The sequence below is a fragment of the Haliotis rubra genome, unplaced genomic scaffold (assembly GCF_003918875.1).
Source record: "Haliotis rubra isolate DU_JTF1 unplaced genomic scaffold, ASM391887v1 Scf83, whole genome shotgun sequence".
NCBI lineage: Eukaryota > Metazoa > Mollusca > Gastropoda > Lepetellida > Haliotidae > Haliotis > Haliotis rubra.
The window spans coordinates 1,963,055-1,987,063 of NW_025767557.1; the positions used below are offsets into that span (position 1 = coordinate 1,963,055).

Here is a 24,009-nt window from a genome sequence, read left to right on the forward strand (position 1 = left end):
TACCCATCTATGTCACATCTATAAAAATAATCTACAAGAGCCCCCTCCCAGTCTAGCTGTCACATTCCTATCTGACACAACAGTACCCATCTATGCCACATCTATAAAAATAATCTACAAGAGCCCCCTCCCAGTCTAGCTGTCACATTCCTATCTGTGTATGACAAGCTGTCAGATAAAGACTGTGTGGCAATCACTGTCAAAACATACCTACATACAGCAGTGTGTGGTTTCTCTGGCAATGGTCCAGATCTCCTCTCAGTGATATTTAAAACCTACAAGCCTAACATTCAGTACAAAAGCGTCTTTGTTTCTTCTCTGACCTCTGCTACTACACAACCACTCAGTCCCCATTTCAGTTTGATATTAGTGTAAGCTTAAGTTTCTCTGGACCAGATTCGTTAAAAAAGAGAACTCACTGAATAAATATTCTGACATGTAAACAGTAAACTGAACATAAGGGTCTGAAAAAAAGTGCTTGGTGAAAAAATCTGAGCCTCTGTTTTCATTGTCAGGTGATAATGATTTACTTGACATAACTCTAGGCCATTATGAGTGAGTGAGTGAATGCTACTTTACATTGCTTTATAGCAATACTGAAGAAATAACACAGCAGTGCTTTACACTTTTAACCCTGGGCCTAGATTTTTGAAGTCCTCTAAGATAATCGTAAGTGCCATACATTAACATTAACTTACGACTATCTTAGCGCTAAGAAAGCTTCGAAAATTTAGGCCCAGGGTGCTGTCGTACAAAACAACCTTAGCGCTAAGACTGCCTTAAGTCTCTGTTGAGGTATGGGAGTTACGGTCACCTTAGCACTAAGACTACCTTAAGTCTCTGTTGATGTATGGGAGTTACGGTCACCTTAGCTGAGCACCTTAAGCTGAGACTGCCATAAGTCTCTGTTGATGTATGGGAGTTACGGTCACCTTAGCACTAAGACTGCCTTAAGTCTCTGTTGAGGTATGGGAGTTACGGTCACCTTAGCTCTAAGACTACCTTAAGTCTCTGTTGAGGTATGGGAGTTACGGTCACCTTAGCGCTAAGACTGCCTTAAGTCTCTGTTGAGGTATGGGAGTTACGGTCACCTTAGCACTAAGACTACCTTAAGTCTCTGTTGATGTATGGGAGTTACGGTCACCTTAGCGCTAAGACTGCCTTAAGTCTCTGTTGATGTATGGGAGTTATGGTCACCTTAGCACTAAGACTGCCTTAAGTCTCTGTTGATGTATGGGAGTTGTTGATGTATGGGAGTTCACGGTCACCTTAAGCTAAGACTGCCTTAAGTCTCTGTTGATGTATGGGAGTTACGGTCACCTTAACGCTAAGACTGCCTTAAGTCTCTGTTGATGTATGGGAGTTACGGTCACCTTAGCGCTAAGACTGCCTTAAGTCTCTGTTGATGTATGGGAGTTACTCACCTTATTGCTAAGACTCCTTAAGTCTTTAACCTTAAGTCTCTGCTCTGCCTGTCTATGTTGAGGTATGGGAGTTACACCTTAGGTCACCTTTAATGTATGCTTAAGAAGACTGCCTTAAGTCTATGTTAATGTATGGGAGTTACGGTCACCTTAGCTCTAAGATCGCTTTGTACAACGGCACCCTGGTCTTTAGTGGGGTAGCCTAGTGGTTAAAACATTTGCTTGACATGCTGAAGACCCGGGTTCGATTCCCTACATGAGTACATTGTGTGAAGCCTATTGCCTGTGTCCCCCGCTGTGATATTGCTGTGATATTGCTAAAAGCGGCGTGGAACTAAACTCACTCACTCACTCAGTGTGACAAGTAAACACTTCAACCACTAGGCTACCTACCCACACAAAGTACATTATGAATGCCATTACATTCTTATTTGCAATAATCTACTGGATTTCCTTCAGTATAATATGGGTCAGAATATTAAATATATTTGCAACTTGAAACAAGGACTAATCACTGCTCACAACAGAATATGATATATAAGTGAGTACGTTTGGTTTTATGCCGCATTTAGCAATATTCCAGCAATAGTATGGCAGGGGACACCTGAAATGGGCTTCACACAATATGATACATGAAAACTGAAATGATATGAAAAAGTTGAACATCTGATGTCACAAGGGGTTACAACAATGGTTAGTTTAACTGTCAACAACAGGCTCATTCACATACCATTACATTATGAAAAATGCCAAATCTGACTCTTTAAACATGAAGATTTTTTAGAGGAAAAAACATCAGCTGCTTTTATTTTTCAAATATTTCTTAGAAAACATTCCACGAAAGTCTCGGGAGCAAAAGTAATCAGAGGCAACAGTGACAAAAAATATTTTTTTGACTACCAAGTTGATTTAACAGACAAGATATTTATTCCCAACCTCTTCAAACTGGCAAGTCTAATATTGTTTAATTGTCCCTTAAAGGGCATACTTCACCAACCAAAGGCCTTTGACCCGACAGACTAAATATTCATGAGACACAAGGGTTTATGCCCTTTGCAATGAAACGTGGAATAATTGCCTCCAATTGAAACATGCCACAGACTGACCAACCATTAAAAAGAACTTTGAAGTACAAAGGGTTGTGACTGGGGTCAAGCAGTAAACTGAGTTATAACTGGCCATGTGTTACGGCTTGTATAACACCGTCAGGCAATATCATGTGCAATAATCTCCACCATAAGGTATTCATACACTTCTGTCAAAACTGTCACATTTCAGCCTGAGTTATACTGGCAATTCTTCCCTTATCTAATCTAAGCATCATCTCAAGTGTGAGATTATCATTCACAACAAAAAGTCTGCATACAAAAAATGTTGACATAATACAGCCATTTCTGCAATAGTGAATTCAAGTTTAATGACATTTTAAAATATTTTCAAGTTTTAAAAAACTGCATGCTTAAAAAAACTATGTGATGGTCTTATACCACCAGTGATAGTCAATTAAAGCAGTGGTGTGTGGATAATTGCAGTTGTAAAGGTGAACAAACCAAGCACTTTCACATATGATAGGATAATAATACTTTAATGAAACTGCATTCCTTGACAACCACGAGAGTGATCTGTTTAACCTCTTTAGAAAAGTCTACTAAGGGTGAGTCAAACCCGACCATGGAGCATCAGCCCGTTAAACAGCTCACTGGGAGAAACAGTTATCAGCAAATGGGCAGGTGTGATATTTCACGGGTAATAAAGTGATGCAACACCTCGAGTGTGGAGAGCTCTACCTCGTTAGTAACAGGTGAAAAGTGAGGAGTCCTACTGACAGGTGATAATGAGATTTTAATTGCTATCTGTTTACTGTAGTGACAATGAATGATGCAGTGAATTGGTTTGTTTATTTGTTTGTTTAATGACACACTCAGCAATCTTCTAGCCATATGATTTTGGCCTTTACAACATTAATTATCATGCTTGGACCACACAAACAAGTGATCGGTATAATGAACAATGATAGTTTTGTTTGTTGTTTATACCACATTCAACAATATTTCAGCTAAATGATGATCTGTAAATGATCAAGTCTGGACCTGACAATCCAGTAATTAACACAATAAGTAAGCGAGTTTAGTATTATGAAGTAAGCGAGTTTTATGACGAACTCAGCAATATTCCAGTTACATGACGTCCGTCTGTAAATAATCAAGTCTGGACCTGACAATCCAGTGATCAACAGCATGAACATCGATCAACCAAGTCAGCAAGCCTGACCACCCAATCGTGTTAGTTGCCTCTAACAACAAGCATGGGTTACTGAAGATCAATTCTAACCTGGATCTTCACGGGTAGATTAACACAATAAGCATCAATCTAACTGGGACAAGATGTGTTACATGTGAACCAAGTCGGCATGCCAGACCACCTATATTCCATAAGTCGAATCTTGCAACAAGCATGGGTTGTGGAAGATTAATTCTTCCCCAGACCTTCATGTGTCAAACAATGATCCTTTCCTTTAGGTAGGGGTATTATTACACAAGAACAACCAAGTCTGATCTCCTAGCAGGAATAGAGAAGGATTGTTGCTCATTGAAACCTAGAATCCCTACTGTGGTGTTGGTAGGCATAATCTCGCCTGAAGAGCACAGGCTACAGGAATGTGGTAACAAGTCATCAGACTTGCTTGTTCAAGATGGTTATTGGGAGTTATTGTAGCAATAATTATGGGATACCTTCATGTTAGGAGCATTACCATAATTGTTGCTGATGTAAACTAAAACACAAAGTAGAAAATATTTTTACACTGTCTGTTGTGCCAAACTGAAATTCCTGCTTGTCTTGATACATGAGTTAAATAGGAAAGAAACAGTTCATATATTTCATAATCATTCAAGTGTCCATGGATAACCTCGACCCTTGTCAGACCTGGGTTCACTTGTACAAAACCATCGTAGCACTGTGACTATCGTAAGTCTAAACCTAAGTTCTGAGGTTACAATCATCACAGTGATGATCATAGCTAGAGATCCCTTAGTGCAGGTAGTCCCTGGTTTCTTCATGACTCTCCCTGCTTCTCATTGACCCTCATTCCCCATAAATAATAACTGGTCCCTAGGCATCACAGCTCTTAAAACTGTTACCCCTACAACTATTCATTGTATCCCACCAAGCCAATTCTGACTGGAGGTGAGACATCTCCAAGGGCAGGCTGGAGGAGGGAATAACTCCCATAATTACCCCACACTAAAACAATTTACAACAATAAAGTCTCTCAATACAATCATATATCCTTCCAGTGTTGCCGGTGACAGATATATATCTATAGTTGCAAGGTAACAGCCTTCAGCTATGTTGAATATAAGAAATGTCATAAAACATCCATATATTGGAGTTTACTGTCACATTCTGACACAGATATGTATCACTGAAAAGATGTTACAATTATTCAGCAATTTCTACAGCAGGTCTCTTTATTTGAAGAAAACTACTGAAAACATTTTTACTTCAATAATAACTAAATTTGAACACAAAGATGTATATGATATCAGGGTCTTTGTCATTGAAGGAAGCCTATGAGACAGCACTCACAATAACATTGACATCCCCTAAACACCGTACTGCATCCTAAAAGATTCACTGTACATGACTAATTCTGTCTTGAAGGTCTACAGCTCTTTGAAGGGGTGGTGGGGTAGCCTAGTGGTTAAAGCGTTCACTCATCATGCTAAAGACCCGCTTTGATTCCCCACATGGGTACAATGTGTGAAGCCATTTCTGATGTCCCCTGCCGTGATATTGCTGGAATATTGCTAAAAGCGGTGTAAAACTAAACTTACTCACCCAACCTTTTACAGCTGAGAAAACAACATGCACATGCAAACCATCAAAGATCTTATCCTCAATTCTACATCCACATCAGCATAAATTTCAGGGCTCAATTTAAGAGTGGTTAATCTACTTGCACCAGGTGCAACCTAAGATAAAACCTAGTTGCACCAGCCAAATTCCAGTTGCAACGTAGTGTGCTAAAACGTCAGAGGTTTCGGTGCACATAAACATATTTCTGTGATGTAGTACCTATGAAGCCATAGCCACACAGAGACACAGCTGATCCCTGTTTACAAGAGCTGTCATAGCTGAAACGTGTATATGAATAGCAATATTTCAGTGCCATAGCTATTCAAAGTTTAGAAGAAAAATGAGCCGACATATTAATGCTCATAATGTTAGATTTATTGTTGATTTATTTCTCAAAAGTTGACTTGCACATGGTGCAAGTTAGACTAATAACTAGGTTGCACCAGTGCAAGTAACAAAGCACTAAATCGAGCCCTGAATTTAACAATAGACACAGGATTCTTTGACGGCTCTCCAGGTGAATTGCCACAACATTAATGTTAAATATGGCATGTCCTTGGTGACACTCAACAGTAATGTTCCCTTACAGACCTCTACGGCTCAGTACAGAAGCTGAATAAGTGTCTGTGTGAATGAGAGTCCCTGTCTCTGTCTCTGTCTTCTTTCTTTCTTAAAAGTCTGAGCTAATAGGTGCATGTATTTCTCTGCTTATTTGGCCCCCCACTAACCTGGAACCCTAAAATACTAATTTCGAGGGTCCTTATAGGAAATTTATCGTCATTGTCGTACAGTGAAATAGTGCAGCGTACTGTACCGTAAATTGAAATGATAACTTCCAACAGAGGAACTTTATATCTCTTATCAAGAATTTGTGCAACGAATGTGACTATATAAATTTTTTCCACATCCAATAAGCGTGTACAGGAGGCACATTTCTGTGTCACATCACACCACAATGGACTCGGGTCTTTTTAAACTGGCTAATGACAGACACTCATTCATACTGACATCCACTCCTATTATACATTAATTAGTGCTGAAGAGAGCAAAACAGTACAGTATTGTGATACTAACCTATTCATCATTTTCAAACTCCTGTATTGCAATAGATTGATAAATTACAAAAATTATCAATGTAAAACCTTGAATAATTACAGAAAAATTTCAAAAAGGAGTGTATGCAGGTTCTCAAGTATTTCCAAATTGGCTATAAAAAGCAGAATCTTATCCCCAATCTTATATATTTCTCTCCAACAACATCCCATCTCAGCTAATATAAAAGCAAATGAATCAGGGTTATGACTCACCTGTTAAAAGACAGGATATTTGGTTACTCTTCATTAGTAGGCTTAATAGTGATTGCCAGCACCCCTGACCTTGTTTATATTCCCAAAATACATGAATAATCGTTTCAACTTCACATTGATGTTGACATGCATTATTACATAATATTAATTCTCGTAATCACCACAGGATAGCACACTGACATTTAGATAATATTATTGATCTTTACAGATCCATTATCTCAACTGGTACAGATTACATAAAGTATTTATGACATTTATAGATCACAACATGTGGGGACAGCTCTGTAATATTGAAAGGTGAACCCACTCTTTTCTTCGGGAGGTGAGTGAGTGAGAGAGCCAGTTTGGGTTTTACGCCTTTAGCAATATTCCAGCAATATCACGGTGGGGGACACCAGAAATGGGCTTCACACATTGTACCCATGTGGGGAATCAAACCCGGGTTTGCGGTGTGACGAGCGAACGCCTTAACCACTAGGCTACCTCACCGCCCCCATCGAGAGGTGATAACACACAATATTGTCTGTTATACAGACCCTGTAACAAATTCATCATTTAGAGCCTAAGCAATTCTATGATACTTGGCAAATGTAGATAGCAGTGGTTTTAGTCTCTCGGCACCACATGGGTTTTTCTCAAGATACTGGTTTTAATCATGATTTAATCCCCTATTTATTTTTCACTGTACATCTTCTTCAACACCACTTTGAACAGTATTTTTTCATGAAGCCACATAAATCTATAGCTGAATACATTTGAATTCTATCATCATTAAACTTATCAACTGATACATAAAACAACTCTCTTAATGTACTGATGGTGGGGTAGCCTAGTGGATAAAGTGTTTGCTTGTCACGCTGAAGACTCGGGTTCAATTCCCCACATGGGTACAATGTGTGAAGCCCATTCTGGTGTCCCCCGCAGTGATGTTGCTGGAATATGGAATATTGCTAAAAGCGGCGTAAAACCTTACTGACTCACTCACTCACTCTTAATGTAACTGTTAGCTTAACACTGGGACCAAACACCATTCCTGGTCCTTCATGTAGAACATTAAGATTATTGCTGTTTGCTTGGAGCAGTCCTTAACAACACCAAATGTGTTTAACCCTCAGGCTTGCTGACTTGTTTGACACATGTCTTCATATCCATACTGTGTAGATCAATGCTCATGATCTTGTTCACTGGATTGTCTGGTCCAGACTCAACTATTTATACACCACTGCCATACAGTTGGAATATTGCTGAGTGCAGTACTAAACAACATATATACAAACATTTCTCTATCTAACTTAGTTTTCGAATGTTGGGGAATGGAGCTGTTAAACTTACTTTTCTTCATTTTTGTTCCATCAGGGGTTCAAATTTTTTTTCAAAAGCCACTTGCCACAGGGCAAGTGACTGTAAGAAAGTAATTTGTCCCGACTAATTTTCCACTTGCCCTAATTTAGGACATAATCATGATGATGTAATTATGAAAGAATAAATCAACATGGTATTTGATGTTAATGTTTACTGGACTATTTATTGAAAAGTGATAAATAGCAAAGAAAGATAACTCTACTTTATTATCATTGTGAAATTTAATAGCTACATTTTGAGCAGATATGAAATTAAATCCAAGTTTATTTGCAGTTTGAAACCATAAGTGGAAATTATCTAGTAGCCCACGGACAAGTTAGATACCTTTATTTGATTGCCCGAAATGAAACCTGACTTGTCCCGGGCGTCGTGCGATGGGATTTTTGAACCCCTGTCCATAACAAACATATACACTATATTCATAGCGCAGGACTATGACACATTCACAGGGCTCAATTTAGTGCTTTGTTACTTGCACTGGTGCAACCCAATAATACAAAGTGCAATCTAGTAAGTAGTCTAACTTGATCCAGGTGCAAGTCAATTATTGAGTAGGTAAATTTCTGAATAAAACACCTAAATAATTGCATCTACATATTGCAACAAAAGCAGTGCAACTGGAATTTGGCTGGTGCAACTAGTTTTTTATCTTAGGTTGCACCTGGTGCAAGCAGGTTAACATCTCCTAAAATGAGGCCTGAATTCATCCTCAACAATACCTCATCTTGTTCCAAGGCTGTCCTGAATTCCATTGGTGCTGTAATTTTATCCATAAAATAGTCAAATCTAGATAAGCGGACAGCGGGACACCAGTCTTTATAGGGACAACTGCTTATTCTGTACATAATCTAGAAATTGTGACTTAAAGTAATAATTACTGCCTTAGACACTTGAGAAAGTCTAGTATTACCCAACACAATCAGGACGTCAGTTCTTTGTTATCAGACCGTTTAACCAGCTCAAGTTGAAACTCCTAACCAAAATCACCCCAAACTTTTGTTCAATACAAAAACATATTCTGCAACCAGTTCGTCACCTTCGCAATCCCCAACACGATCCTCTAAGCTGGGACCTAATTCTACCAGAGTACTAATCCTTTTCTCTTCACAGGGGCTAAATGGTGAAACAGACTATAGCGGCCTGGCCTGGCTAATCGCCTAACCTGGGCATGTCAAAACAGTAATCAGATCCTGACACCAGAATGACTGCCGTGGCTCGCACTGTGAGAGTTGTAGTAGTTGGTACGGAGCCAAACCTACCACCCCGCCATCAAACCCTTCCATTCATCATCCTGACACGAACCCCAGGACACAGTGATCCCAGAATACAACATAAATACTTCATTCTTTACCTAAGCTAATAATGGTACGGTTATCGTTGAAGCATAATTCTGTCTTGATCTAGTATTTAGTTCAAGTTGGTTACTTATAAAAGCTTTTGGGAGTCAGATCTTACTTCGGTAATTTCTTGACACATACACATTCATGTCTTTAACCGTAAATCCTCTTACTAGTAATCATGGTTATTTGGCAGTAATCTTCATAGAATGTTTATGACATAAAATTACATAATGATTTTAGATTAAATTTACTTCAAATAAGACCTGATAATTGATATATCCTATGCCTGCTTCATATTCTACCATGAATCTGAAATTATCTGATTGGTCAGTTGGAGATGTGAATTCACAATAACAAACTCTAACTGAAACAGCCAAAACCATTGGATAACAACTTATTCCTGCTTGACAACAGTACAAGAATCTGTATCAAAATGTCGCACTCACGAAATAAAAGAAGTTGTTATCCATAAAGTTTGTCAATATCGTACTTCCCAACTTCTAACATGATACTCATAGAAAATCATGGGAAGCTAAAACTTAACCCGAAAAACTTCTTTCTCAGTAATTGTGAGTAAGTATTTTTAAGATGTTATAGTTATAACAATACAGTATAGTATAATTAAAGTATGCGCGTCGCTTTCAGACAAAAGAGGTGTCTAATCTACAGCAAAACTACCTCAGAATTCAAAACATAGCAGGTATATCTCCTAATTTCCTGGCACTGAGTATGGTATCTGTGATTCACATCAGATCCAAGATGGCTCTCCCTTAGACCTGATTACATGCAAATCCGAATTCAGAAAAACTCGAATTCTTGAATTTGGGTTTAAAAAAAAAAATACTCCTTGAAGCAACTCTCGGCCTTAATCCAATCGTAATCACCATTTCAAATTCATTCAATATTTTTAATTCAACAGGCAGAGTAAATAACACCCGTTAGAGGATGTGGATTGGAATTGTAAAATTCAATTTGGGACTACCGTGTTGTGAACGTGGTAATCAGAGGATCGGTACTGGAGGCTGGTTGGCTGTACAGGGGGTTGGGGAGGAGAAGGACGGGAGGGGTAGACATGGGGGCACTGACTCTTACTTTCAGTGTTTACTTAATATAATACTGTGCATTCCTCACCACATCCATAGGAGGGGCCACAGAATGGCCCAACTAAATTGATTTTTAGCCCAGAATGCCCTAGCATGTTTTTTGCCGATCCGATTTTTTCAGCAGTTGGAGCAATTACGCCCATTACTGATCATTTGCTCTTGAGGTTGTGACAAACTGCCCCATATAGAAGGGGCCGTACACAATACAGGGTCTCAACTCCAATGCTGGGGAAGCTGTTAGATAAACTGGGTGTTTGATAGGCAAATACAAGCCGGTCCTGTTGGAAACACTAGGCGTATGGCAGGGGAACAAATTTGACCTGAATTGCTGGCGCTTGCCTGTTGGAGTCCTGCTCGCTGGCAGAGTGCCTGGCCTGTGTAAACAAACCCCTGTCACTGGCAGTCTGGCAGGTGCCCCTTGATCCCTCTCAGCTGCTCTATACTCACATACAACTGGGGTACATGTGGGTTACACTACATGGGTACATGTGGGTAACACTATCTATAGCTGGGTATACACAACTGGGGTATATGTGGGATATATTACCTACAGCTGGGTATACACAACTGGGGTATATGTGGGATATATTACCTATAGCTGGGTATACATAACTGGGGTATATGTAGGATATATTACCTATAACTGGGCATACACAACTGGAGTATATGTGGGTTACACTACCTATAACTGGGTATATGTGGGATATATTACCTATAGCTTGGTATACACAACTGGGGTATATGAGAGATATATTACCTATAGCTGGGTATACACAACTGGGGTATATGAGGGATATATTACCTACAGCTGGGTATACACAACTGGGGTGGGGATATATTACATAGCTGGACATACACACAACGGGGTATATGGAGATATATTACCTATAGCTGGGTATACACAACTGGGGTATATGAGGGATATATTACCTATAGCTGGACATACACAACTGGGGTATATGAGAGATATATTACCTATAGCTGGGTATACACAACTGGGATATATGTGGGTTACACTACCTATAGCTGGGCATACACAACTGGGGTATATGAGGGATATATTACCTATAGCTGGGTATACAGAACTGGGGTATATGAAGGATATATTACCTATAGCTGGGCATACACAACTGGGATATATGTGGGTTACACTACCTATAGCTGGGCATACACAACTGGGGTATATGAGGGATATATTACCTATAACTGGATATATGAGGGATATATTACCTATAGCTGGGTATACACAACTGGGGTATATGTAGCTGGTATACACAACTGGGGTATATGTGGGATATATTACCTATAGCTGGGTATACACAACCGGGGTATATGGGATATATTACCTAATGTTGGGTATCTACAACTGGGGTCCATGTGGGATACACTACCCCAACATTGGGTAAACACTAGGACTCAAGACACCATTTTGCCTCCTACCACTCACAATCAGGATTTGTGTTAAATACCTCCAAGGACAAGTGTACTCACTACCTGCAATTACAAGCCTCATCCCACCCATCCCGGACCTATACACTGGATGTAGGATGGAGATGCATACAATTACAGAAACAATGAGAGGTACCTGCTTGTGATACATATCCATATACACTACCAGAACTGGGTGATACACTGCCATATACAAGGGTGGAAATAACCCATTGCCCGACGTCCGAGTCTAGTGTTTTTTCTGTCGGGCAAGCAAATTCGTATATCACACTGTACCGGCATCCAGTTGACTTTCCAATGTTAATTATGTCGTTTATTTAAAAATTAACAAAAACTTATCAGGGCAAGTGATTTCACATGTGCCACTGTACCGGAGTACACTAGCAATTTAAAAGTTATTTCCAACCCTGCATATACACATCTAAGGGTTATGATATATAACAGATATCTGATGACACATAACCATATACTCAACCAAGCAATAGGGTATATTATGGCCATATACAGGACCAAGAATTATGTGGTAATTGGCACTATATAGTACCAAGTATTAGATGTGGAAATTGGTCATATATACTACCTAGAAGTATGTGATATTCGGCCATATATTCCAGCAAGAAGTATGCAATATTTGGCCATATATATCACCAAGTGTTTGCATACACTACCAAGCATAAAGTGACATAATCCTTATTTAGTAGGCATTAGGTGACATTAGGTCACATACACTACTAAATGTCAGGGCATATTTAATCCCAATAATTACGTGGTAAATCTACATACATACATACATTAAAGAGGAAGATGCCATTTTGCCTTAAACACTTAGGGCTGCTTCCATATAAAAGTCACAATTGTTTGGGGGCGGTAGTCTAGTGGTAAAAGCGTTCGCTCGTCGTGTTAAAGACCCGGGTTCAATTCCTCACATGGGTGCAATGTGTGAAGCCCATTTCTGGTGTCCCCGCAGTGATATTGCTGGAATATTGCTAAAAGTGGCGTAAAACAAAACTCTCACTCACTCACAATTTTCTGACCCATTATTTATGTCCAGTTTCATGTAAGGCCAAATACATTATATTGTTCCCAATTCCGACCCAGCATTAAAGTGCAGGACCTTCCAACAGTGCGCAATGTTCATGACAAAACCATGAAAATATACCACAGGTTTACAATAGATCTCCACATAGCTGCATTTTTATATGGCCTCAGTAAACAATAAAACTCAACCCACCTCTTCTCAGTGCCGTCTCGTGCCAGTATCTGTTGTGAATTATGCAGGAGTCACAATTCCTACACTACGTCAGACATGCATGTCCAGACCTTCATACATATGAATAATGTACTAGGTAGATACACTTGTAAACGCTGGCACACGCACAGACTCATACAACAGGTTCATGTTGCACATATCAGGGTAGGTTATCCATGTTTTTCATTATTGATTGAAAGACCATCACCAAGTAATCTAAATTTTAAATTTCAAAGAATAAAATTAAATTTGTGAAAAACAGTTTCTTTCTTTTTTTCACTTGGCTTCTTGCTGTAAACGAACAATAACCACCTGCATTACAATGTGATATGACACAGCATGGATCAGCATCTTTCTTTATCTGTCCTCTTGCTTTGAGCAAACAATAACCACCTACATTACAACACAATATGGCACAGCATGGGGAAGCATCTGTACTACATTACATCTACATAAACCAATTGCATAGGTCAATGCTCATAAAGTCAATCACTGGATTGTCTGGTCCAGACTTGATTATGTACAGACTGCTGCCGTATAGCTGGAATACTGCTGAGTGAAGCATTAGACAGCAAACAAACACATCTGTGTATCACCAAGGAAGGTTTAAAGACAGGAAACAACAAACCATACGAAGAGACGTTCGACTTCGACGTTCGACCCCAACTAAGAGGTTTGCTGACTTGGTTGATGTCCAAATTGCAAAGATCGATGATCAAGATGGAAATCACTGGATTGTCTGGGCCAGATTTGATTGTTTACAGACCTCTGTTGGACTACTGCTGAGTGCTCCGTTAAACACAAACAAACAACTGCATATCATCAAGAAACAAAGATAGGAAATGTGGATTACATCCTCTACAAACATACACACACCCAAATTTTAAATTAAGGGGGATTCTGGTGTCCTTGAGGCTTGTTGCTACTGGATATTAATCCGGGGACCTGCTTAAACTTTGATATTTAAAATAAGGGTTGTGACATGGACCTTGTCATTTTTATGCGCAATTTCAAACACTGCACCAATCATAATAAAACACCTTAGATCTTGTCACCAAATCAATACTTCATATCAATTTCACAAATTCCATCAGCCAATCATATGTTCACTCATCATGTCAAAGGTCCAGGTTCAAATCCCTGAAAGGGTAAACCATGTGAAAGGACATTTCTGGAACCCTTGTTATGATATAGGGTCGGTGGGGTAGCCCAGTGGTTAAAGCGTCCACTCGTCACACCAAAGACCCAGGTTCTATTCCTCATATGGGTGCGACGTGTGAAGCCCATTTCTGGTGTCCCCCGGAGTGATAATGCTGGAATATTACTAAAAGCTAAACTACACTCACTACTTGGGTTACTATGGACAATTTTGGAGTTCAGATACGTGAAACATACATTTCAGAAATGTGTATGTCTTCGAAATTCAGAGTTACTTACTCACCATAATCACTCACTCACTCACTCACTTGTTATGATATTGCTAGACAACTGCTCAAAGTAGCATAATACAATATTCACTCTTTCAAACCTGTCTTACAAATTTATTCGAGATATGAAAGCTGACGTGTGTTATTTTACACACAAACATGCTTTACAGCAAATACTGTTTGTCTAGACTGCAACTTGACTACCGACATCAATGCCCCTTCCGAAGCCGTCAAAACTCCCTATATTTGTAAGCTCATTACACAGGCCATAAGTTTGACACATTGTGCCACAGTCTGCCACCAATCCATTCTGGATGAGACAATCCGATCCCATGGCATGTTGAACCAAATCCCAGCGCCGCCGCTCGTGTAAATGTATCTTTTAATATCCGCAATCAGTAGTCGTGACCCCCTACTGTCATGTACACCTCGGATACAGCGTTACACAAACACACAGAGCAGTGACAAATCTATCTTGTCAAATTATTTTCCAATCACCGTAATTTGATACTATGACGTGCATTTCCGATTCCATTAGCACACTACAGATTGGTGTACATGCACATATATCTACATATATCAACACTGATAGCCTGAAAGCGGAATACGAGAGATTACAAGTACCTATTGTCAAAACCTAGCCATGAATAACATCGGCAACTTATCTCAAGATGTGGTGTCACGGCACACACTAGCTACACTCCACTGCCATTCACTAGCAAGGCACATGGATAGTGACAGATCTCAAATGACCTACTTCCATTCAAATGTCAACCACGCCAAAAAAATCAACAGAAATGGCAGATGTCTCCGCGAATCTGTGTACACATACAAGCTTGTATACTGTCCCTCACCACAAATCCCTATTGTCAATATCCAGCGTTGGGAGGGGTAGACACCAAACATCAGAGAATTTATTATAGCCAGTTCATTAAAGTTCATAGCCATCCTATCTTCTATTTTCCTAAACACTATTATTACATAGTTATTACGTTGTTAAGCCTCTGTAGTGATTCTGGTAAGAAGTGGTCCTTCGCATGAGGTAACATAGAGGATCGGGTGGCCGGGCGACTTCGGTCATCGTACCCTGATGCATCTAAGTGGTTTGGACGGTCAGGTGACTTGGTACATCACGTGTCACCGTAACCAGGCCATATCCATTACTAACAATGGCCTAATGAGTGAGTGAGTTTAGTTGCACTCAGAAATATTCCAGCTATATGGCTGACAATGGCCTAATCCAAAGCCTAATATCACTTACCACCCTTGATACAACCATGAGAATGAATGCATTCTTTCCAGATATGTGAGTGAGTGAAAGTTTTTACATCCTGGGCTTGATTTAAGAGATGTTAACCTACTTGCACAAGGTGCAACATAAGATAAAACCTAGTTGCACCAGCCAAATTCTAGCTGCACTGCTTGTATTGCAATATGTAATATCAGAAATATGCTATTGAATTATTTAGATGTTTATTCAGAAGTTTACCCACTCAAAAATTGACTTGCACCTGGTGCAAGTTAGAATAATAACTATGTTGCACTTTGTAATATTGGGTTGCACCAGTACAAGTAACAAAGCACTAATCGAGCCCTGACATCATTTTTAGCAATGTTTCACCAAATATCCCTGACTAGGGAAACCACACTTTACCTACATCGAGAATCAAACCTCGATCATTAAAAGCAAGCACATTAACCATGCCCTCCTTTACTATGTACCAATGTGGAGAATCAAATCTGTGGATGAGCCAAACCACACATGGTTTTCAGCAATCATCCAGCAATACCACAACCACAAGTCTCCCCCACCTCCCCTCTGTACTATAAAGATGCCTACAACTTTATGGATAACAACTTCTCGGTTATTGCATAGAGCAATGTTTCGGTGTAGAAACATCTGTACTATAGTAAAGAACATTGACAGTACAATGAATCATACCGAACAAATGAGCTCTAAAAGTGCATGTAATGTCTACTGTGATTTTTATGCTGACTCAACAAATTCTTTGCATGTTTATCATGAAGTGAAGTTATGGGAGAAATTAAAAAGGTACTGGTGCAGCTACAAATATCCCATATCTGGTGAATACGAAGCATGTAGACTTGCATAAGTCTTGGGCAACAATTATTAATTCAGGACACATTTCTTGATTAGGCCAGACCAATTCTATTTCTTGTTTTACGGATATATGTACTCAGAAAACCTAAAGGCAGGAGGGAAAATAAATAAAAATAAATAAATACTAAAAGTATTTTACTTTTGGCAATTTATGAAGTGTATATGGGGCAAAACACAATCTAAAAAAACTTTTCTTGTAAATTTACAGTTTTGACCAATAAAACATTAGGATTATATTTTTTGAGTGGGGAAAATTAACTTCTATTTTTTTTCTTATTCTTGAAAATATACGACCGGCGGATCCGTAAAACAAGAAATAAAATTGGTCTGGTCTTATGTACATTGTAAGAACAAGTAATGTCTACAATAACTAGCACACTTGGTATATTTACTGGGGGGGGGTTCCAGACTGGACTATAATAAGCCTAGAATTCTGATATATACATAGACTTATGGGAGAGAATTGACAGATGTGAACTTCTATATAATGAGGAACGAATGTGATTAGTTGACATCCATAAATTCTCTCCCTTTTGTGCATCAGTTCTAAATGACAGTAAAAGAATTGAGACTTGCACTTATCATCCAGTAGAGACTGGGAGCAAGTCTATGAAGCACACTAAGGAGACAATTTGTAAATAACAAGCCAGGTCTTCCAGAGCTCTGTAGCAAGTCTATGAAGCAAACGAGACACTGTCTAAATAACAAGCCAGGTCTTCCAGAGACACAAGTCTAAATAACAAGCCAACAAGGTCTTCCAGAGTTCTGTAGCAAGTCTATGAAGCACACTAAGGACAATGTCTAAATAAGCCACAATGTAGCAAGTCTAAATAACAATGCCAATAACAAGCCAGGTCTTCCAGAGCTGACACTGCCACCCTATCCAGCTCCCATTTCTAAACACAACATACTTGAGAAAACACAACCACATACAGGTATTTTTAGATCTCAACCCTCTCGGGAAGAACAAATGTTGGCTGGATATCACACACAAGGGGAGGGCAACCTTCTTGCTGGGAGGAGGGAGGGAGGAAGGTGGGGGGAGGCAGAAACCTGCACAGTACCGGCACTGGCAATCCCAACTTAATGAACTCCCAAACAAAAGTCCATTTACGGAACCAATGGCGCCATAAGATTATGAGTAGTTATCAAGTCTTGTATATTCTTCAACTTTAGTCACCAGCACAAAGTCTGAGTCCATTGCAAGACTTTTTGGTCTCATAACAGGGCTCGATTTAGTGCTTTGTTACATGCACTGGTGCAACCAGATATTACAAAGTGCAACCTGGTTATTATTGCACCAGGTGCAAGTAAATTTTTGAGTAGGTAAACTTTCTGAATAAAACATCTAAATAATTCAATAGCATATTTCCTTCATTACATACTGCAATAAAAGCAGTGCAACTGGAATTTGTCTGGTGCAACTAGGCTTGTATCTTAGGTTGCACCTAGTGCAAGTAGGTTAACAACTCTTAAATAAAGCCCTGCATAATCTCAGCTCGTTTATAATAATCACAAAATAACACTAGAACATACCAAAAGTACACTAGAAGCCATATTCCGGCTCATAGATAAAACATTTTTGGGCACTGACTGCATATGACCCCTATTTCTCCAACAGTAAAAATTGACAGTTTGGGAACAATCACAACCTGCAATCGCTTTTAAAATCCAACTTGTTTCCATGAAAGAAGAAAAAAGTAAGAATTATGAGAATACCTTAACAGCAAAAGCCCCTTCTTTACCACTAGGGTAATATATAGGCATAGCTTCTGGAACACATATTCATGTATTCAGTTCTGTTGAGAAAATATTCCAAACATCTTTGTACTCAAGTCTATCCTATTTCAACAAAAGTTTAATAAAGTTTAATTTGTCTCCAGGGTTTAAAACCTCACCTGGTATAAACATACAAACAATTAGATAGTATCATAAACAGGAGAATCAATAACCAAAGGCCAAACTTGATACAACTGTTTTCCCTGACAAAGTTTCAACATTTACATCTACATTTTAGTTCTTTACTAGAGTTTGACAAATGCTTCACTCAGCAATATTCCAGGTGTGTGACGACAGATGTGTGGGATCTGGGCCACACAATCCATTGACTGACATCATGAGCATCATCCCAGTCTGTTAACGATGACATACAATCAACATTATAACCAAATCTGACTGGCCAGTCCCCTGTGTCGCCTCATCCATTGGTTGATGGTGATATTCTCAAACCATAAATCTGTATGGTTGGTGGGTTGTTTAACAACACACTCAGCAATATTCTAGCTAAATGGGGCGGTGGGGTAGCCTAGTGGTTAAAGCGTTGGCTCGTCACGACGAAGACCTGGATTCGATTCCACACATGGGTACAATGTGTGAAGCCCATTTCTGGTGTCCCCCGCTGTGATATTGCTGGAATATTGCTAAAAGCGACGTAAAACTCAACTCAGTCAGTCAGTCTAGCTAAATGACGGGGACCTGTAAATAATTTAGTCTGGACCAGACAATCCAGTGATCAACATCATGAGCATCGATCTACACAATTAGGATATGATGACATGTGTCAACCAAGTCAGTGACCCTCACCACCTGATCCTGTTAGTCACCTCTTACAACAAACATGGGTTACTGAATATCAATTTTAACCCAGATCTTCCCCTGCAATGTCAGGGTCAGCTAAAATTGGAATAAAAAAATCTCAGTATGTGACCTAACCCTTTTTATGCTGTAACAGTATTTTTGGTTAACATTTTTAACGTAACCTTTATAGCATTGATGATGATTAGAAGCTACAAAATTCTCATTCAAAGGGCCATATTATTTTTATAAAAGCTCCAAACGATGTTGACAAACATAAATATTCTTTTAATAACTTTATATTGCCCTCATTACTGTTTATGTGATTTCATTGCCTAGGTATTTTTACCTGCACAAAGCATGTGCAACCTTGTTTTGCCAAGAAACGGCTGAAGGTGAAGCACACAAAGGTCATGGCTGAGTCAAAAATCAAAACACCAAAAACATACCACATGTTATTGTGCTCAACACATACTTACTGCAGATCCGATTTCACAATGATAAATTGGTAAAGAAGCCATTTCAGGGAACCTCGGTGCAAAGATTCAGCATCACAGGCAGTGTTTGAAATATATGTAAAAAAATTGAAGGGGGTGATAACCATTATTGGCATGGGTATATATGTAAGTCACAATTGCATGAGACTTCCAAGAATGTGGAATGACAATTGGATATTTCATCATGGACATTCACTGTTAACATTAAGTTGATGCTAGGCAAATCATGAGCTACAACTCTTGCTTTTCCTACTTTATGTTTAGAAAATAAACTTTGAGCAATAATAAACTGCCAGCAAAAAAGTAAATGAAAATTGGATTTGACAAAAAAATTACAAATGTAATGAAAATTAAAATTTATTTCTAACTCTGACAGACCTCAAACTGTCAGTCTAAAAAGTAAATTACAAATAGATTTGACCCAAAAATTACAAGCATTGTTTTAATGTATCAAGGATGAAAACAGTCACTGAAACATAGCAAACGTAACGTCTAATTCACAAATGTAATACCCTTATCAGATACATCACCATTGAACATCTATACTGTGTTTCCTAATAACCACCATCAGAAACTGATGTACTGGTAGACCTTTTAATTCCTGGCTATTTGACTTATATTGACGTTGATACTGAAAATACTAGTCTGTCGTAAAGACCCTGAAGCAAATATATCCAAGAAAGCCCACGCAAGTCTAGAAAATGTGATAAGCCTAGATTTCCACAGCTTTTGAAAATGAAGAAAGTCTCAGGGCTCCTTTTCATTATATTTTATATTTTTTACTATGAGTTTTTTTTTCTGTAAAATATGTTCATTTCAGAGACTAGTTGTTAGTCTATGAAAATACGAAAGCTGTAGGTCCGACTGGCAGGCATAAAAAATGCACCACAGCCCTTAGTTCTAGCATTGCAGATAGGGCTTGGCAGTAGGGAAAATAATGTGCTTCAGGGACTGTGAGACAGACTACCCTTAGTTCCAGTGAACTTAAAATCAAAATAGAACCTCATTCAATTTGTTTCTGAAAATTAATGCTAAGCATACAATACCGCAGAAGATGGAGACAAAAAGCTCTCTGAACCGACTGATGCCACAGGGTTCTATCTGGGATTTAAGTGCCCTGACAGGCAAATCAGGAAAACATTGTTACCTTGTTCAACATTTGGACTTTGTTTCAGAGACATCTTCATGTTGCATTGTTTTATTGCATGTAATGCAGTGATGTAAATTAAATATTCATTGCCCTTCTTGACTGGTCCTGAGTAAGAGGCGAGTAACGGGCTCAAGTTGTCAGACTCGCTGACTTGGTTGACACATGTCATCATATCTCAACTGCGTAGATCAATGCTCATGCTGTTGACCACTGGATTGTCTGGTCTAGACTCGATTATTTACAGACCGCCGCCATATAGCTGGAATATTGCTGAGTGCAGCGTAAAACTCAACTCACTCACTCACTTATTGGTCCCGCTGTCTGTAGAATAGAAGCCATCACATTTGCTATAACTGTATTAACATAAATGGGAAATTATTAATTCCCATTTGGGAATTTACACTTACATTAACTGCAGACTTGAGGCTAAGTATTGGCCTTTGAGCACAGGCCTTTAATCCCAGTATCAACTGCAATGCCATATACATGTGCAATTAATTTTGCCACTGACTTGATGTAAGATGTCTTTATTCCTATCCTACGGCATCTGCTACAAACATGATATTGCAATATGTCTTCTCGCAGTGTTAAGAGTTGATGAGGTAGGCTAGTGGTTAACTGTTTGCTTTTTACCCAAAAATGTGTTCAATTCCCACAAGGGTACAACACAAGAAGCCTATCTGTGCTGTTCCTGCCATAATATTGCTTGAATATCGCCATCACTGGCATAAAACAACATTCACTCAATTCTTCATTATTCAAGTTTCTTCCATTATCTTAAAAGTCCAATTAAACCATTAGATTTTTTCTCTCTCACTTCTAAATTCTCTCTCCTTCATTCTTTCTTCATCAATTCCTCCCCACTATTCTGTGACAATCAATCATCCTTACAGCAGACCTATAGGATCAAATTTCCACATATTCAACCATCTTCCTTCTAGCCCTTCAAGACCTCTCCCCCGTCTCAAACCCTCACTCCCCTTCCCCATAACTACCTCCTGCAAGGAGCCAGCATCAGGAATGGAGGATATAATATTTGACATTTTCCAGTCATACCTGTCGTATTTTCATGCCACACTGGCAGCTATATACAGCTGTCAAGTAGACTACTATAATCAGCTATTTATACCTGATGTTTGTTAAGGCCTGTCTCGGGGCCCAGAGAAACACTACCCTGGTTCCAAATTACACACCCATAAATCATTTAAACTGCTTAAGTAATGAGTTTTTGGAAAATACATCTTGGAACACAATACCAGCTCCTGATTCTGACATTGTAAATTAACGTTTTATCGGTTTACATCAACAATGCCATGTTAAACTTAATAGCATGGGAACTTGTTTTCTAATATCAAAATACATATATGACCACTTAATGTCTTTTCTTGGCATATCTGGCTTGTGATTTCAAACTGAGAAGGAGAAATAATTACATCCTTAATGAAGGAAACAATAAATAAATTAATAAAGCACTTATAGTAATAACTTCCTGTGCCATAAAGCAAATGGGTGCATCATTAAAGCTTTTTCCCACAACTATTAGTTTCTGAAAGTGAATCATGGTTTACTGGTCAAGATATTAACATGGTCCCTGGTCCATGATATTAAGTAACCTGCACACCGATTCCTCCTTTGTGTATGTTCATTCAGTTATGTATATTTAATCAGAACACAATAAATCTCGTATCTAGCAATGGTAGGTTATTATAAGTCATAACAGTTATTTAACAAATATGAACACATAAAATGTTAACATGTATTTACATAGTTGATACTGCCCTGAACTACAAACTTGTATCCCATCTTCAAGCAGACATAACTGTCTCACAATGATTCACAATGTTGCACTAATTAAATTTATTAACACTCATACGAACATTCTGACGTAATACATGACTTTCGGCGTCACATCGTCTGTAACGCACATTCCCGGTATGTTTACATGACTACACGTTAAACGTCATATCGCACGTGGAAATTACAGTAGGTGAAATACACAACACGTCATATCATTGTCTAATCATCAATTACTGCACGTGTCGCTCATCACGCCAGTGCACCTCACATAACGGTGCTAATAGCCCTTGGAAGGCCCACTGTCACGTGACCTCAAGGTTTCCCCAAGTCCAGTTTTATTGTACTGTTTTTTTCCTAAGGAGTTGAGAGTTGACCAACCTGCACACGGCAATTTCATTCACTACGGAGTGGTATATATTGATATAACACACATAATGGAAAATGGCATTTATTCCCTAGCCAGAAGAATCCACAGGAGGGCAGATTTTGTAAACTAATGCAAAACCGGCTTGTTTTTTCTAAATCATGTCAAGAAAGGGCCAAAATAGATCGGCAAAATGGCGACCGCGGTTAAGACACAACTATCAACTGATTTCTGTATGTTTCGCTATTTATCCGTCTGCATATGGAATGGGTTTAGCGCTGTGGTCAAGATTAGCCGCTCCGGTCAGTCCACTAAGATAATAACGGGACCCGTAAACGGGAAATATGCGCTTTTGTGATACGCTACGCTCGAGGCATGAATAATGCACGGGCGAACGGTGGCAACAGTAAAACACTCACCTTTGCACAAACGGACGATTCCGATCATCAACAGAATCCGTAATATGTACTCCATGTTAGAAGGCATGGGGAAACCTTCGCTTAGTATCGAGTCTTATTCTCGACATTTAAGTTTGAGTATATCGCACCACACATTCACCAGTCCTGATTCTCCCTCTAACCTTACTAACATTCTCACAACATAACTGCACTATTTTCTCGATGGAAATCCCTACGCCAACGTGGCGCTCAATTAATTAGCGTAACCATGCGTATCGACCTGCAGCACTCCCGGGCTCATTGGGTAATTACATCACGTTGTTATCATAGCCGTATCATATGCATATTATACTTCAAACGAACAGTAGTTAATTCTTGCAGTGGGACTATGTTTTCGTGGCGGAGTATTGTTTAGAGTGTGCGTCCATTAAACTGGGGCACCTGTCTTGAGCAAATGTGAAGGGTTACATACCGTGATTTGCAAGGCTACTAGCAGTAGCAAACAACTGGTTAATCGTGGGAGAATTGGTTCTGGGGATTAAAATGTCGCGCAGATGATTAACGAAGTTCAATTTCCTGATACTGTCA

The 24,009-nt window shown here is 39.1% G+C and overlaps 1 protein-coding gene across 1 annotated transcript in view; it reads right to left on the reverse strand.

The window, feature by feature from the left end:
• The window catches only part of LOC124262281 (low-density lipoprotein receptor-related protein 6-like), a 75,055-nt gene extending 51,423 nt beyond the window's left edge, over positions 1 to 23,632 (reverse strand). The window contains 1 exon segment of the mRNA XM_046696768.1: positions 23,443 to 23,632. Coding sequence (XP_046552724.1) covers positions 23,443 to 23,509 — 67 coding nt within the window. The 5' untranslated portion in view covers positions 23,510 to 23,632.
• Between the last annotated feature and the right edge of the window lie 377 nt (positions 23,633 to 24,009).